The 15,218-nt window shown below is 53.1% G+C and overlaps 1 protein-coding gene across 1 annotated transcript in view; it reads left to right on the top strand.

Moving 5' to 3' along the window:
• The window catches only part of CASZ1 (castor zinc finger 1), a 196,927-nt gene that overhangs the window by 93,378 nt on the left and 88,331 nt on the right, over window positions 1–15,218 (top strand). The window contains exon 3 of the mRNA XM_084220092.1: window positions 119–204. Within this exon, the coding sequence (XP_084076218.1) occupies window positions 201–204 (4 nt within the window). The 5' untranslated portion in view covers window positions 119–200. The remainder of the gene's footprint in view (window positions 1–118; window positions 205–15,218) is intronic.

The following is a 15,218-nucleotide window of genomic DNA, read 5'->3' as shown; positions in this document are numbered from 1 at the left end:
TCCCTTGTGGAGTCTGACTGTCCCATGCTGCACCATGTTCTTACACAGCTTTTGTGAGTCTTGGCTTTTACTCAGGTGTGCCCTTTTGTTAACTGGATCCTTTCTTTTCTCACTGCAGAATGAAGTGAATTTAGAGCTAAAAACGAGGCAAGAAACGAGGCCTTGAAATCTCCGAAAGGTAGGAGAGACTTCAGACTGCAATGGGTATGTCACTATGCCCTCCTGGGTTCTCTTTTCCTCTGCCTCTCTCACACTTACAGCCTGCTCACTGTGGCCATGTCTCCACTAGACCTTCTGGGGTTGGACTATTGTTACTCATGAAGAGAGATGGAAACAGAAGAAGGTCAAGCGCAGACATGGCATATGTGTGTCCTAATCCTGTCTTTGTCTTTGTACAGCAGTTGTTGTGGGAACCTGGTTTTGTCACTGAGGGTGTTCCTTAATATCTTCTCTACTGCCCCTATCTTTACAGCTAAAGAAGTGTAAGGATTTTGGTGAAAGGAAGCTGCTTTATCTACATGCATGTGTGATGGAGGAGATGGATATAAGGTCCTTTCACTGAACAGTTTGCAGTCTCCATCTACTGTGAAGTTTTGTTGAGCTCAGTCCACATAATTCAGATGGTCATGTGCATGTTCTCCTCTTCTGGCACATTTTTATCTATTCAAACTGCAGAACCATGGTGGTAGTGTGGAAGCATTTCCACGTGTCCAGCAGAATCAGGGTTTTCCTGGGTTTTTCCTTTACCTAGACCCTCATGGTCTGTCTTAGGAAAAAAAAAAAAACAGCTTTGCAGTCTCCTAGAGCTTGGAAGGTGACTTGGACTGTGCCTGGTAAGAGTTAGAGGTCTAGAGCCCAGGGAAATGGAATATAATATTGTCTCTTAAATGCCTGATCTCTGTGTGCTGGGTAAGACACTCCCTGTGCCACCTCAGATAATGGTTACTGAGAAGTCCCTGCCATGCTGAGGCAATTCCTGCTGTCCTGGCTCCTCTTCCTTCCCCTCCATCACCAGGCACCAAGACAGGTCTGAGGGCAGGAGGGGCCGTGGGGAGGGTGGAAAGTGCTCTGCCCTGTGAGACATTTCTCGGGGGTGCCAGGAGCACTCACTGCGGTGTGCGCACTTAGAGCATCCCTGCAGCAGTGGGGACCCCCAATGCCCAGTTTTGGGGAGCACACGGACTGAGTCTGAGCAGTGTCTGAGGGGCCCAGGCTGGCTGCGGTGGGAGGGGGCCCCAAGTTGGGCTGGGCAGTGTCAGAGGTGACCGGTGGAAGGCCAGTGTTATGTAAATACTGCTGCTGTAACATGGCAGGCCTGAATGGCCCTATGCATCCATCCATCATTGCTGGGGAACAGAAGCCTCCCTTGGAGCACGGGGGGCCAGCAGTATGGGGCATGCAGACACAGGCAGCATGTGCCCTACTCATAAACTGTTTGTTTTCTTTTTGTCTCTCTCGTTTCGGGGCACCCCACCGAGAGCAACTCTCTGTTCTGTCCTTGCAACCTCTCCCCCAATCTTCCCCCCACTACTTCAGGCCTTCCTTTTCCTCCCTTCTTTCCCCGGCCCTTAAAAAAATGGAGAGGAAAAAAGGGGGGAAAAAAAGTCCCCAGTTCACACTGCGGCTTCTTTCTCTGACTTCAAAGGCTCCTCATCATTGTTTGGGATCGGCAGGCAGTGGCCCTGAAAACGTGATCACAGCCAGGCACAGTGTAGGTCACCACTGAGTGCCATGCTCCAAGTGCTGAAAGGAACAGGCAGATTCTTCCCTTTTCATGCTTCACAACCCTGGTTACAGCACTCTGCCTCGCCCGTGTGCTCCTCACTGCATGGCTATTCTTGCTCTTTTCTCCTCCTTTTCCTCCCGCCCTCTCTCTCTCTGTTTCTCTCAGGTCCCTCGTTTCTCCATTCATTTGCTTTCATCCTGCCCCTCTCTGTGCCCACCATCACACACTTCTCATACTTTCTTCTCTTCTTTCCATTACTTTTCTTTCTCACTGTCTCCTGCCTGGCACTGCTGCCACTTCTTTCTGTTGTATGAATCACTGTTTTATTTCTCCCTTTTCTCTCTTCTAAAGGTCAGGTTGGAGGTTGATTTCCTCATGCTCCCTGTTCCCGTTTAGTAGCAGCCTTCCTCTGACATTTGCCCGCATTTCTGTCTTTGCCTGTGATATCTCACTCGCTGTGCCCAAAACTACGGCAGTTCTGTAGTTTCTGGATTAGTCCTAGAGAGCTGGCAGCCCTCCCTGCAAAGGTGTGAGCCCACTGCTTTCATGTGCAGTGGGTTTTTCCCCAAAAATTTAGCCTGGCCTCACATGGGGAGGTAGCACACAGTGCCTACCATCAATGTCAGCTTCCAAACTTGCTCTTTGGCTTGGCTGGTTAACCTGAAGGAGTGAGCACATGGGGTTGGTGTTGTAGATGGATTTGGAAAGCCAGGCACTGACTTCATATATATAACAGGGAAACATTTAAATCTTGTAGGTCTAACATGGGACATGACACTGATGGTAGTGCTAAGGGCAGAGTTAGGCAGGGATAAGGCAGAGAAAAACAGGCCCAGCAGTTTAATGGCATCCCAGAACACTTCCTCAGTGGATTTCAATGAGGGAACAACACTCGGTTGTGCTGAAGCTTGGGCATGTTTGGCAGCGCAGTGAGCCACAGCCAGATGGAAACTCCCTGCCTGCAGAACATCCCCCAGCAATATCTGAAGCTTCATTTTGCTGCAGGGGAAGAGCCCAGGATTCTGTGCCCCTCCAGCACCCATCCAAGGAACAGCCGCTCTCTCTCCACCCCTAGAAGCGGAGATCATGGTGCTTGTGCCTCTGGTGATTTGTGAGGTTGTTTTAATGCCGAGGAGCCCACCAGGACTTGTCTCTTGCTAAATAGGCATATTAAGGGACATTGCAGCAGGGGTTATAGAGTAATAATTTGTTCTAATGAGCTGGTGTCACGTTCTCCCTGGCTGAGCTGTGCCCGAGCAAGAGCTGTGGTAGGAAGGGGCTGTGCTCGCTGACCTGTCAGCCCAGGTTAATGAAGTACCGCTCTGCTCAGGGGTCAGAGAGCAGGAGTGCAGCCAGTCAACAGCAGCTGGGGGGCCACAGGGGAAGGATGGGGCTCTTCCCTGAGCTGAATGCCCTGGGGAAGGCCTGTGCCACGCTGGACGGAGCAGCAGGATGTACGCTATGGCACTGGGATCTCCGTGCTGTGCTGGTGGGTTGAGTGCCACAACGCCCTCATCAAACTGTCTGCAGGCAGGGGTGAAACTGCTGCGGCTGGGCACTGGCTGGGGCTTGTCCTCTGGCCTTGCAGGAGAGCCCAGGTGGCCACACTGGGAAGGAGGCTGGAAAAGTAAGAGAGCATCTAAGTTACAGATGCTTACAGACATGAGGGAATAGGTGCAGGGAAGTGGCCTGTGATGATGACCAGTTTCTAACTAGGAAGTCTACAGAGAGATTGTGCTCATCCTTACCTTTGTGTGCAGAGTGTACGAACAGCCAGAAGTTCTCTTTGTCCTTCCTGTTCTCTCTTTCTCCTCCCTTGATGCTCCCCCATGGCTTGCTGAGATCCTTTGCCTTGCAAACCTAATCAGTTTCTTTCATGCCTTCTGGGTACCTGGGCAGGAAAGATACAGGAACTTTTTGCCAGTCCCCCGGCGATCACCCTTAGGGAGCAGGTTGATGTCAGGACAACCTGGGCAGCTGCAGTTTGAGCAGGGCTCCACATTCTTCAGGAGATGGCAGGAAAAGCCACAAACAGGGAGTCCTGGCCCAGCTGCTGCCTTGGGGACCCATGGCCTGCCTTGCTTCTGTGAATGACACCGTCCACGCTGGGGCAGGATGGTGCCCTTGGCCACACCACCACCCTGAGGTCTACAGCAAAAGTCCTGTATACCATCTTCCTCCTTCTCCTCCTCCTACTCTTTGCTCCCCCCCCCCCCCGCTTCTCTTTGCTTTTCCCTGTTTCCATCTCTCTCTCCCTTTCATCTACTCAGAAGGCTTTACTCTACTTCCTTGTCACCCTAATTGATTGCATTAACCTTTCAGCGTATTGGATTTCCCCAGCACCGTGCAGAGAGCGCTGTGCAATATGCTTATAATCCAGGCTGTAATGGACAGGGAGCAGTCAACGAGCCCCTGCTCCAACAGGTTCTGCTGACAACTTCTCTGGGAGGGGGAGAGGAGTGGACCAGGGGGACCTGGGGCATGGCTGTCCTGCAGCCCGTGCAGACCTGGCCTCAGTGCTCCCCCCTGAGCAGGCTTGTGTTAGCTTGTGAGAGTGGAGTCCTTGAAAAAGGAACAGGCTTGAGAAGCAGGGAGGAGATGTTATATTTGACCTATTACTGTAATTTTTCCTAGTGTTTGAGCACCATTCTTCTGTATCTGTGTGGTCTACAGTTTTCTTCCATGTATTCAATACTAAATTAATGTACGCTTTACATTTGGGCACTTGTTGCTAGTGGCAGGATGAGAAGACAGTATCATGGAATCCTCCTGTTTTCACATCATGCTTGCCTCTGCCTTTTCCTTTAGGATGAGGATACAGGGGAGATGGACACTTTTCCTCAGATTTTAAAGAAAAGCATAGGAATATTGTGTTGATGAGAAAGACAGCACCAAGGTGCAGAGAGATCAGGAGACAGAAGCCCTGAATTATGTCTCAGGCTTGGCCTTGGATAAATCCTTTCACTCTCTGGTACCTCATTTTCACCCAGGATGTTGGAGGTGTTGTTTGGGTGGGCTGGGGAAGGAGGAGGGCAGTTATTGCTGCTCACTGGGCAAGGGATGAGTAAGTGGCTGCAAACAGGCAGTGAAGCTACACAGCCAAGTGTGACTGCTCACACTGCCTGTGAGGCAGGAAATAAACCCACAAGATAAGTAGCAGGAGCATGTGAGCCTGTGAAAAGCCTGGCAGACTGCTGGTGGTCAGGGCAGAGCCAAGAGATGTTTTGGCATCCTTTATTTTAAAGGATTGCAATGATGGATCTGCCATAGTCTCCTGGCCATGGTGCCCCCTTTAAAGTTTCCTCACCGTAGGCTCAGTTCAGCACAATGCTTTGAGCACTAGGTTGAGTTTTGCTTAAGCCAAGATCATTTAAGCAAATATTTAGGAGTTCCATTTGATAAGGACCATAGCATGAGACCTAGACTCTTATGAGGCCCCTTTGTAGTTCTCCTTTTCAGATAGCATTTAGAACAAGATGGTTCTTCATTTATGGTTACAGCTCACAGTGTAAAAAACAGCAATAGTGGAAGGATTGCTGATCATTTCACAGATCTTTAGTTCAAGTTACTTCATCTTGTTAGAAGCAGTTACTCCAAAGGTACCCACTCTCCCAAGGGGATGTTGAGAGCTGGCCTTTAGAAACTTGGCAAGCTGTTGAGCACACCAGGAGGAGGGGACAGGGCCTGTACCGTGCAAGGTAAAGGTAAATCTCCAGTTTTTCCAGGGAAGAACACGAAATAACAGGAGTCAGAGGGAGGAAAAACTTTATTCCAGGCAATCATTCCAAAAAGTGTGAGGCTCCTTATAAGCCAGAAGGTAGTTAGGGTAGGAACTTTTTTTTACATTAAATAAAGAAGAACTAGGAGCAGGAAGCAAAGGATCAGAAATCTGAAACTAGCTAGAGAGAAAGCGTGAGGGAGAGCAGCACCTCCTAAATGGAAGGGTAAACAGGCACTCCGAGGCATTAACTTAATTGATTGTTCTGCAACAGGCTGAACGCTGTGTTACTCTGTCACCGTGGCAACAACCCAAAAAAATTGTCAGCCTGTTTGGATGAAGTGAAGCGAAACATTCTCTAATTTGCGGTGATCCGGGTGTTTGTTTTCCTTCCGAAGAGGCAGGGGCTCTATTGATCTATTATTTGCACAGAGCTTTTTTTTCCTGGTGAGATGGGGAAAGCAGGAGCCCTGGGGTGTGCTCCCGGGGCAGGTGAGGCAGCAGGGGTGTTTCTGCTGTCTTTCCACACATCTGCCTTTGCAGGATAGCCATGCAAAGCCAGCAGAGGCTCCAGTGGTAGGAACCATCCTGTAGAAGCTGGAGGACAGGGAAAAGTGTTTGGGTGTGAAGAATTTGTGCCAAAAGCATTTGGCTGTGATAAACTTGTGCCAGGGCTACTGCTTTGGTCCATCCTGTTCTCATCCCTTTGGGCTCTTGCAGTTCACAGTATCATAGAACCCCAGAGTGATGGAGTACCCTGAGCTGGAAGGGATCCACATGGGATCATGCAATCCAGCTCTTGGCTTTGCCCTGGACAACCCCAAAAGTGACACCAGTTCCGTCTTTTATTGCAGTCTCTGGTGTTAGGTGGAGTCAGCAACAGCTGCCTCAGGGACAAGAGCAGCTCTGTCCTCCTACCAGCTCCCTTCCCAGATCCATGTTATTCCGTGTTATGTGTGCAGATCTGTGTCTGTGCACAGCCTGTGCTTGTGGGAATGTATTGTTGCACACTTGGGGGAGTGACAGGAATCGTGTTTCCTTACCCCACGGCTGTGGGAACATAACGAAGTCCCCACCTTGAGCTCTTTGTTAGAACGAGATGAAATCCCTGGGCCAAAGAAGGAGGGATTTTGTCTCCTGCTTATGGGGTCAGTCTGCTCCAAGGGGCTGTGTGGGACAGGAGATGGGGATGGCCACAGTGGGGTGGGTGACTTGCTGCAGGCACAGCTTGGGGCAGAGCCAGGGGAGCCACACAGATGGGAAGAGGCACCGCAAGGTGTGCAGCAGCTCGTGCCCCTTGTCAGCAGTGCCTGGCCCTGCACAGCCCTGGGGGCCAAGAAGAGCTCTTGGTCCTGCCACTCGCTGTCAGCACTTGCTTGGTTTCAGAGTGAAATGTCACTGCAGCACTTGCTTCAGCTGGGAATTGTTCAGTCAGAATGGCAAGGTTCAGGGGACCAGGGGGCAAGCCCACATGGCCGGGGATGAGCAGCAAGGCCTTGTGCCAAAGGCATGATGCCAAGAGACAGGGGCTGTGGCAGGGGAAAGGTGCCTCACAGGTCTGCAGTAGGGGGAATAGGCAACAGCGGCTCAGAGACAGTGGGAGGGTGAGTGGCAGAGGTGGTTCTGGGCCAGCAAAGGAGAGTACAGTTTCCTCGTGACAGGGGAGGAGGGACGGACTTCACCTTCCTTGTGCTTGGCCCTGCAGAGAGGTTTTATCCTCCTCTTTGGGGGTTTCTGCACTCTCACGGCCTTTGGGCACCCTGGGGGCAGTCCCATGTTTCCCACACAGGCTGATCATCCTCATTATTCCTCAGCAGTACCCCAGCCCATGCACAGCTAGTCCAGCTGCTGTACAAGGGCTGTCTAGTTGATCCCTAAGATTTCAGGGAGAGCTATGGACACTGCTGGACAGTGTTGCTTTGTGGGATATGCAGGGGGAAAACTGCACCGTATATTCCTGTGCTCTTCCTGCCTCCATCCCGCACCCTTTCTCTGTTGTCCTAGGGGGTTTTCCTCTGTTTGTACTGGTTTTGCTTTATCACCCTTTTCCCCTTCTGTCTCTCTCTTCCCTTCTCTATTTCATTCTTTCCATCCAGTTTTTAACTCTTCTGCTCTGTTCCTTTTTTTCACGGTGTAGATATATGCTGGGGATAAGTGACTGTGGCTGATAGGTGAGCGCTGAGGCGCTGTGTCCTACTCTGGTATCTGCCCCCGTGCTCCTGGTGGGTGTGCGTGGGTGGGGGCACCACAGGAGAGACGAGGGCTGCACGTCTCTTTGGAGAGAGCTGAGCTGCCAGTGAAAGTTTGGTGGTTATCAGTGTCAGGAGAAGCTAAATAACCCTGTAAGTGGTATGAAGGTGAATTCACGGTCTAGTGAGCACTGAAAATATGAAAGGGCTCTGAGACAGGCAGAGTGTGGAGAGGGGAATACAGCTCACCCATGGCTCAGGGAGTGGTGTGTTGCTGGAGCAGTGCAAGGACACGTGCTGATGCCATCCAGATCATCAGCCATGGCAAGCCACGTTTTGTGGGGCTGGACAGAACAGGGAGGCTGCTCAGTACTACAAGTTCGGAGACAAATGAGACGTGCACACGTTAACATGGCAAGAACATCCTCACAGAATGTCTTTGGGCAGCCACATCTGACTGCACAGCCCTGTAGACATGTAGCCAAGTGCCCAGAGTGCCACAAGGCCGTGCACATCCATGTGCACAGATGAGCAGACAGCCGTACCCACGCAGGCAGGTACACATCTCTGTGTGTCGTCCTGTGTGGAGATGCTTCCACAGCTCCATAAACACGGGGTCACAGGCACGCCCAAGCTGCCAGTGCGGTGCTCTGCCACCTGTGTCAGCCCGCAGTCATGCCAAATGCCTTTTTGGTGTAACTGCGCTCCAGTCAGGCAGCACAGATGGATTTATCCCAGCATATCTTGGATGTCTGTGTGGTTACCTGCTCTGAGCAGGAGGAGACTTGTGGGAAATCTCTTGTCCTTCCAGCTGGGAGAGGCTGATGCTTTGGAGAACCAGAAGATGTGCAGAGAGGAAACCCCCTTCAGCTCTTCACCTGCAGCTGGTAATCTCCTTGCACCAAATCCCGGGAACCGGGGAATTGCATTTGAAGCTCAGCCAGTGGTGATTTAGTGTTAGACGTTTGCAAAAGAGACTTTGATTAATTCGTAGTAAAATCAAGTAGCACTTGGGTGCCAGCAGCACATTCCAGGGTGAGACAGCGACCAAGGTGCGCGCTGGGCCGGCTGCCAGGTGCCTGAGCAATCCCCGCGGAGGTGGCAGCGCCATTCAACCCACAGCCTCTCCCTGCTTGGGCTTCTTAATTATTAATTTATTTTTCTCCCTTCCTTGGCAAAAAAATACTATTTGGTAACGACCTCAAATTGCAAAATGCTGATGATTTGGAGAATGTGTCACAGAAGCTCCAGGGTGATAAAGGGGAGACGAATCCCAGCCAACAATCCGGCTCAGCCAGTTTGCCTATTTATTAAAGAAAAAGCCCAGATCATTAACTTTTTTTGTTGTTGTTCTGTTTGCGGGCAACTCCCTGCTGGCAACTTTCGGGTGCCCAGTAAATTAAACCAAGTATCGGCCTGGTTCAGGGCAACCTGAGCTTCTATTTAGAGCTATGAGAACAAACTGGCTTCGTTTATGTTAGCACGTGAATAACCCTTTAAGGTACCATGCAAAAGTGCTCTCTGGCATAAAAGCAGCGTCAGGAAATCCTTACTCTTGGTGCCTCGTGGAGGGTCAGGTATTGTAACTGGAGACCTGAGCTTCCCTTCTCCTCCCACTGCTTTTTCACACAGTTGATTGCCCCTCGACACCTCACTGTGCCGTGCTGGTCCCCAGAGAAGCAGGGCTGGAAGAGAGCATCTGTAGGCACAGGCTTTGCTGGTTTCCCCGTTTGCCTGCTTGGTTTATTTGTTGAATAAAGAACAGTTTAGGGATGGGCTTGCCTGCCTGGTGCCTCTGTGAACTCCGAGAGTTCCCTGTGCTATCAGGGAAGGGTGATTATATCCCCCTCCTCTGGAACATCCCACGTGTTCGCTGAAGTAGTGCTTCAAGCTAAATCAGTTTGCTGAGGGCTCCAGCTTCCCTTAATTCAGTGTCAGGACCAGGCTTGCATGGCCATTATTCAAGAAGTTTTATCAGAAGCACAAAGCTAACATCTGCCCTCCTGCTTCCCTCTGGGCATCACCAGCTCTCCTGCCCTGGCTTTGGCACATGGAGACTCGAGGGACTGCCTCCCTGAGCCCATTTGCAGGCAAAGCTCGTTCCAGCTCCTAGAGAGAGTCTCTGCTGTTTCACTAGCTGCGGGAGCACAGTGGCTTGTCACTGGTGCCTGGCACAGCAGCTCAGAAAACCTGCCAGAACCGAGGAGCTCGTGTGGGAAAAGGGAGCAAAGACACTGCTCCGATTGCTAGCCTCTCCCCTTCCCTCTTCCGACCCAGCTCAGTTGAACTAGGGCTGGATTTTAGGTTTTAATCTCAGCTGATATCCACACACTTTCTCCCAGAAGTAGCCACCTTCTTTCCTAGGCCTGGCTCATGTCCCTCTACACTCATTTCTCTGGTGAAGCCTGCCCAGACCCATGTTCACGTGGATGTTGATGGGAGGAGAAGGGTATTTTTCAAGGTTTCTGCTGGGTTTTTTTCGTCTGAAATATAAGGATGTGCAATTTTTTTAGTTTCAATTTAGCATTGGAGAATTTTATAATTTAGTAATTAAAATCTCTGATAGGCTTTAGAAATTGCAGCTAATTGAATTTAATGGGAAGATGATTTTCAATTTTATTTGATTACCCGGACCCCTGGCATTGGTATTTATGGGAAAAAAATGGGAAATGTGCTGTGTGGGCTAAGATGGCATAATTGAATTAGGGCTAATCGGATTTCTTCGTCATGAATTTCACTATAATTTTCCTATAATTTTCCATTAGATATCTAGTTTACAAATATTCACAAAGAAATGAAGCTCTTTCGGAATGGAGATTGCTGGCTAACAGGATTACGGGGACGATAGCTCGGCATTGCCAGCCCGGGCTCCTTCAGTAATGCAATCGCTGCGTCTGCCTCACACTTACCGCCCGCCGCTGCTCCCGCAGCCCCGGCCCTCTGCCAGGGCTCCCGGGGGGCCGCGGCCGCGCTTCCGCCGGGGCCCTGCAGCCCGGGCCCGGCGGTGTCCCCGTGCCCTGGGGGCACACGGGCTCTGCAGCCAGCCCCTGCCCGGCGGTGTCCCTGTGCCCTCGGAGCACACGGGCTCTGCAGCCCCTGCCCGGCGGATCCCCGTGCCCTGGGGGCACACGGGCTCTGCAGTCCGGGCCCGGCGGTGTCCCTGTGCCCTCGGAGCACACGGGCTCTGCAGCCAGCCCCTGCCCGGCGGTGTCCCCGTGCCCTCGGAGCACACGGGCTCTGCAGCCCCTGCCCGGCGGTGTCCCTGTGCCCTGCGGGCACACGGGCTCTGCAGCCAGCCCCTGCCCGGCGGATCCCCGTGCCCTCGGAGCACACGGGCTCTGCAGCCCCTGCCCGGCGGATCCCCGTGCCCTGGGGGCACACGGGCTCTGCAGCCAGCCCCTGCCCGGCGGTGTCCCCGTGCCCTGGGGGCACACGGGCTCTGCAGCCAGCCCCTGCCCGGCGGTGTCCCTGTGCCCTCGGGGACACACGGGCTCTGCAGCCAGCCCCTGCCCGGCGGTGTCCCTGTGCCCTGGGGGCACACGGGCTCTGCAGCCCCTGCCCGGCGGATCCCCGTGCCCTGGGGGCACACGGGCTCTGCAGCCCCTGCCCGGCGGTGTCCCCATGCCCTCGGGGGCACACGGGCTCTGCAGCCCCTGCCCAGCGGTGTCCCTGTGCCCTCGGGGGCACACGGGCTCTGCAGCCAGCCCCTGCCCGGCGGTGTCCCTGTGCCCTCGGAGCACACGGGCTCTGCAGCCAGCCCCTGCCCGGCGGTGTCCCCGTGCCCTGGGGGCACACGGGCTCTGCAGCCCCTGCCCGGCGGTGTCCCCGTGCCCTCGGAGCACACGGGCTCTGCAGCCAGCCCCTGCCCGGCGGTGTCCCTGTGCCCTCGGGGGCACCCGCGGCGCTGGCGCGTCCCCGCCTCGCTCGGAGCCACTGGCCCGAACGCTGGCACATCGCCTGTGTCAGCAGCGTTGAAGCTCAGGCAGCCCCGTTGCACAAGCAGGGCCAGCCCACGCGGATACACGCGTACTGTATCGCGGGCAGCTCTCGGAATGCACCCACCACCAGCTTGCTTGTGTACGAGGCGATGCTTTGCCTTCCCTCCCTGTGCTCTGGTGGGGATCCTGCTGTCACATCCCAGAGGAAGAAGAGCAGTCAGTCCCCACTATGTGCAGTCCTGGGTCTGATGCCCATTTCTCACCTCCTACATCATCTCCCCTCGTTGTCACTTCTAATGTATGAGTGACTGCTTCTTTGGGGGCAGTCCCTGACAGTGCCCTGTTCCTGCCTCAATGCCCTGCATGGGAGCAGGGGTGACATGGGCTCTGCCTGTCATGGGGCAGATAAAGCAGAGCAGACAATGTGCCAGATTCCCTCTGCCTTCCCTCCTTTCTCCTCTTTCCCGTGTCCAAGCCGCATTAAATCCAGAGTGAATTTATGGAGACCACCCCTACTCCACAGTGTCAGAATCCTGTAAAATCCAGCCTGTCTGTTGACCTGCCCCGTCTCTGTTACTTGGTGGGCTGCATTTTGGGAGCCTTTACAGATCTGCCCAGCCCATGTCAGGATAGAGTTGCTGGGGGAGCAAGTCATTGCCCTGTAGAGGAAGTAGGGTGGCAACTCCTCTCTACCCAGTGTCCTTTGACATCTGCATGCCATTAGGCCATCCACATGTGTCCAGAGCAGGACAGTCTCAGCTAAAACATCCATGACAATCCAGCTGGATTGTCCTGGCTGCTGCAGGACCATGCACAGGTCTTCCTGTGTCATTGCATTTACATGATTCCATGTGTATGCACATGGCATGTGCTCACGCTTTCATTTGCATGTCTCTGCAGGAGCACAAGCTGGCTTGCAGATCCTCTGGACAGAAATCAGAAATCACCATTTCTGTCTGCGCTTGCCCCATGCACTGCAGAAATTGGTCTTGCGCAGTCTGGGACCCATCCTTGGGCAGCAGTTTCCCATGCCAGCTGTGTGCTTTGCCAAGTCCGGGCTCAGGGGCTTTGTGGGGTTCAGGATGGTTCAGGGTGGTATTTGCTGGTTTTGCAGGCAAAGCACCTGCTTTTGAGTGCCAGGTACCTTCCCTATAGGACCTGCTGCCTGGGTACGACTATGCCCTTACCTCCTCACCCTGAAATCCCCAGGCTGCGCTTCTAATTGCTGCAGTAAATTGTAACTAATTGTTAGTGCATTCAAACCCCTGCCACTCCTTCCCCCCAAGTCTTCCTGGGCCCCTGTGGAGCACATGCCATGTACGTTCAGTGCCGTATGGCCCGTTCCCAGTGCAGTCATCCCCTCTGGGCAGTGGTCAAGAGATGAGCAGCACTGGCTTCCAGCAGATGCTGGAAGCTGTGGGGCGCCTGGAAAAGCAGTAGCCACATGGTGGGGACCTGGTGTCAAACTGTTTGAGACCAAAAGAACAGTAAATGGCAGAATTGCTCCCAGCAGAGCCTTCCCCAGCACGCTGAGACTTAGCACAGCTGCTTTGGCAAGGGGTTCTGGGAGCCATGTGCCAATAATGTGATTGAAACTGAATTGAGAAGGAAGGAGGGAAAGAGAAGGAAAGGGAAAGAAAGCATGGATTGTCTGCTCCTGCCGCCCAGGCCCCGAGGCCTCTGGGCACCTCCCTTGACGAAACAGAAATCAAACAAAATTACAGAAATAGGGCAGGAGCATTTGCCTAATAGACTCCCCAAGCAGGAGCAGGAGGAGGGGCACAGCACTGCCAGATCTCCAACCTGCAATCTGAGAGACAGCGCCCTGATCCCACATGAATCCAGAGCACAGTCCCAGGCCCCCAGGCCAGCTCCAGCTAAGGAGGGAGAAACTGCCAAGAAAATGGGCTAAGCATAAAAAAACAAAGGTAGAAGAGACACAAAAAGGGGGATGTCCCACATCTCAGTGTGACTCACCCCCTGCTCAGCCCTGGCACACTGTCTGCGGGGAAAGCATTAAACTGTAATAATAATAAATTAATCATCCTTCCCCCTCCCATTGCACTTTTCATCTGAGGATCTCTGAGCACCTGGCAAACATTAATTACCAAGAGCTCCTTATGCCCCTGGGAGGGTGGAAGGGGGCAGAGAGAGATCTCTTCACCTGCCACAGAAGGGCAGATGTGGCTGGAGCGGATGGGGCAGCTCTCGCCGTGGCATGGAAGCAAAGTTCAGAGCAGGGTGAGGGGTGCTGCCTTCCCTCGAGTGCTCCTGGAGAGCAGGGGGTCCGGGAGCCTCTTTGTGCCAGGGCACGGTCAGAGGCAGCTTTTCCTCTGAGTGGATTCATACCCTGAAGGGATAAGGGAAGGAGGGCAGGTGCCACCCTCATGGGGGGCACAGGAGCAGAAAGCTTCAGAGCCCTTGAGAGAGGCAAGAACCAATGTTCCGTGGGTAAGAGGCAAAGCAGGGAGTATGGGGAAATAAAACCTGATCCTGTGACAGGAGATTGCTGAGATAGGAAATCAGGCCTTGCCATTGCATCAGCTGCAGGGTGTGGATTTCACCTGAAAAAACACCTTGGCAAGTTGTTCCTGCAAGGAGGAGTGGGAGGGACAGTGGGAAGTCTGTGGAGGGGATCCTCCAGGTGTGTTTAGGTTGTGTGTGTGGGTTCATATGTGTCGTGGTGTATGGATATGTGTGTATTTGAATGTCAGTGAGCACAGAGTATCATTTTCTTGGTGGAGGGCATATGCATGTTGCATGTGCATGCTGGGATGGGAGGGGTGGGGAACATTTGTATACTGATGTGTGAACGTGCTCAGCTTGGTGCACGTAGAAGAACAGGTATGTTCAGAGGGTCCGTGGGACTGTGTATGCGTAGTGACATATCCATGTTAGAAAGTGCGTTCCTCTTTGTGAGGAACTGGAGATCCAGCGGGTGCCCACTTTCTGAGGGAACAGTGGTGGTGAGCAGAACTCCCACTCCTTAAATCTTAAGTTCACAGAAGAAGCAAAAATGAAGATATCTGACATAAAGTGCAGTGAACTTATGGGACCTGTCAGCAAACTCAAACCTGGAAGGAAGTGTTGAATCCAAACTGAGCTATTACAGAGCCTGCACAAACAGTTCTGGTTCTGTCCATTACTTTGCAGGGTGGGATATTCCTTGGCAGGTGCTCTAGTGCCTGACTCAGGGGTAGGGACCAGGGCAGGCTCTGCTGAGGATTGTGAGTGATGTCGGCTGGGTGTTGGGGCCGAGTGAAGTGCAGACAGGCAGGATTGTAAAGGCAGCATGGGGTGACAGCTGATTGGAGCTGATGGTGTGGTTAGAAACCAGTGAGTGGGGGAATTGGGGCAATGCTGATAAAGCAGGAGCTTGGCTGCACCAGGTGGGAAGGTGAGTCCCGCACAGGGCTCTGTTCAGGAGTGCTGCTTGGCTGGGTAGCCCCCAGGCAGGGCACACTTGCCTCCTGCCTGACACTTGTCCCCACGTGCTTCTCAGCTTGGAAGGTCCCTGGGTGGCTCCATTTCACTAGACTTTGTTTAGATTTTTCTCTGAGAGGAGCCAGAATATTTGTGGTTTCCACAAATGACTCCCCTCTCTTCCCTCTCCCTGCCCTCTGGCCTGCATTGCTGCCTGTGCGTTT

Source organism: Fringilla coelebs (assembly GCF_963513975.1).
Source record: "Fringilla coelebs genome assembly, chromosome: 22".
Classification (NCBI taxonomy): Eukaryota; Metazoa; Chordata; class Aves; order Passeriformes; family Fringillidae; genus Fringilla; species Fringilla coelebs.
Note: the sequence above shows the minus strand (reverse complement) of the source record. Positions and strands in the feature narration are given on the sequence as shown.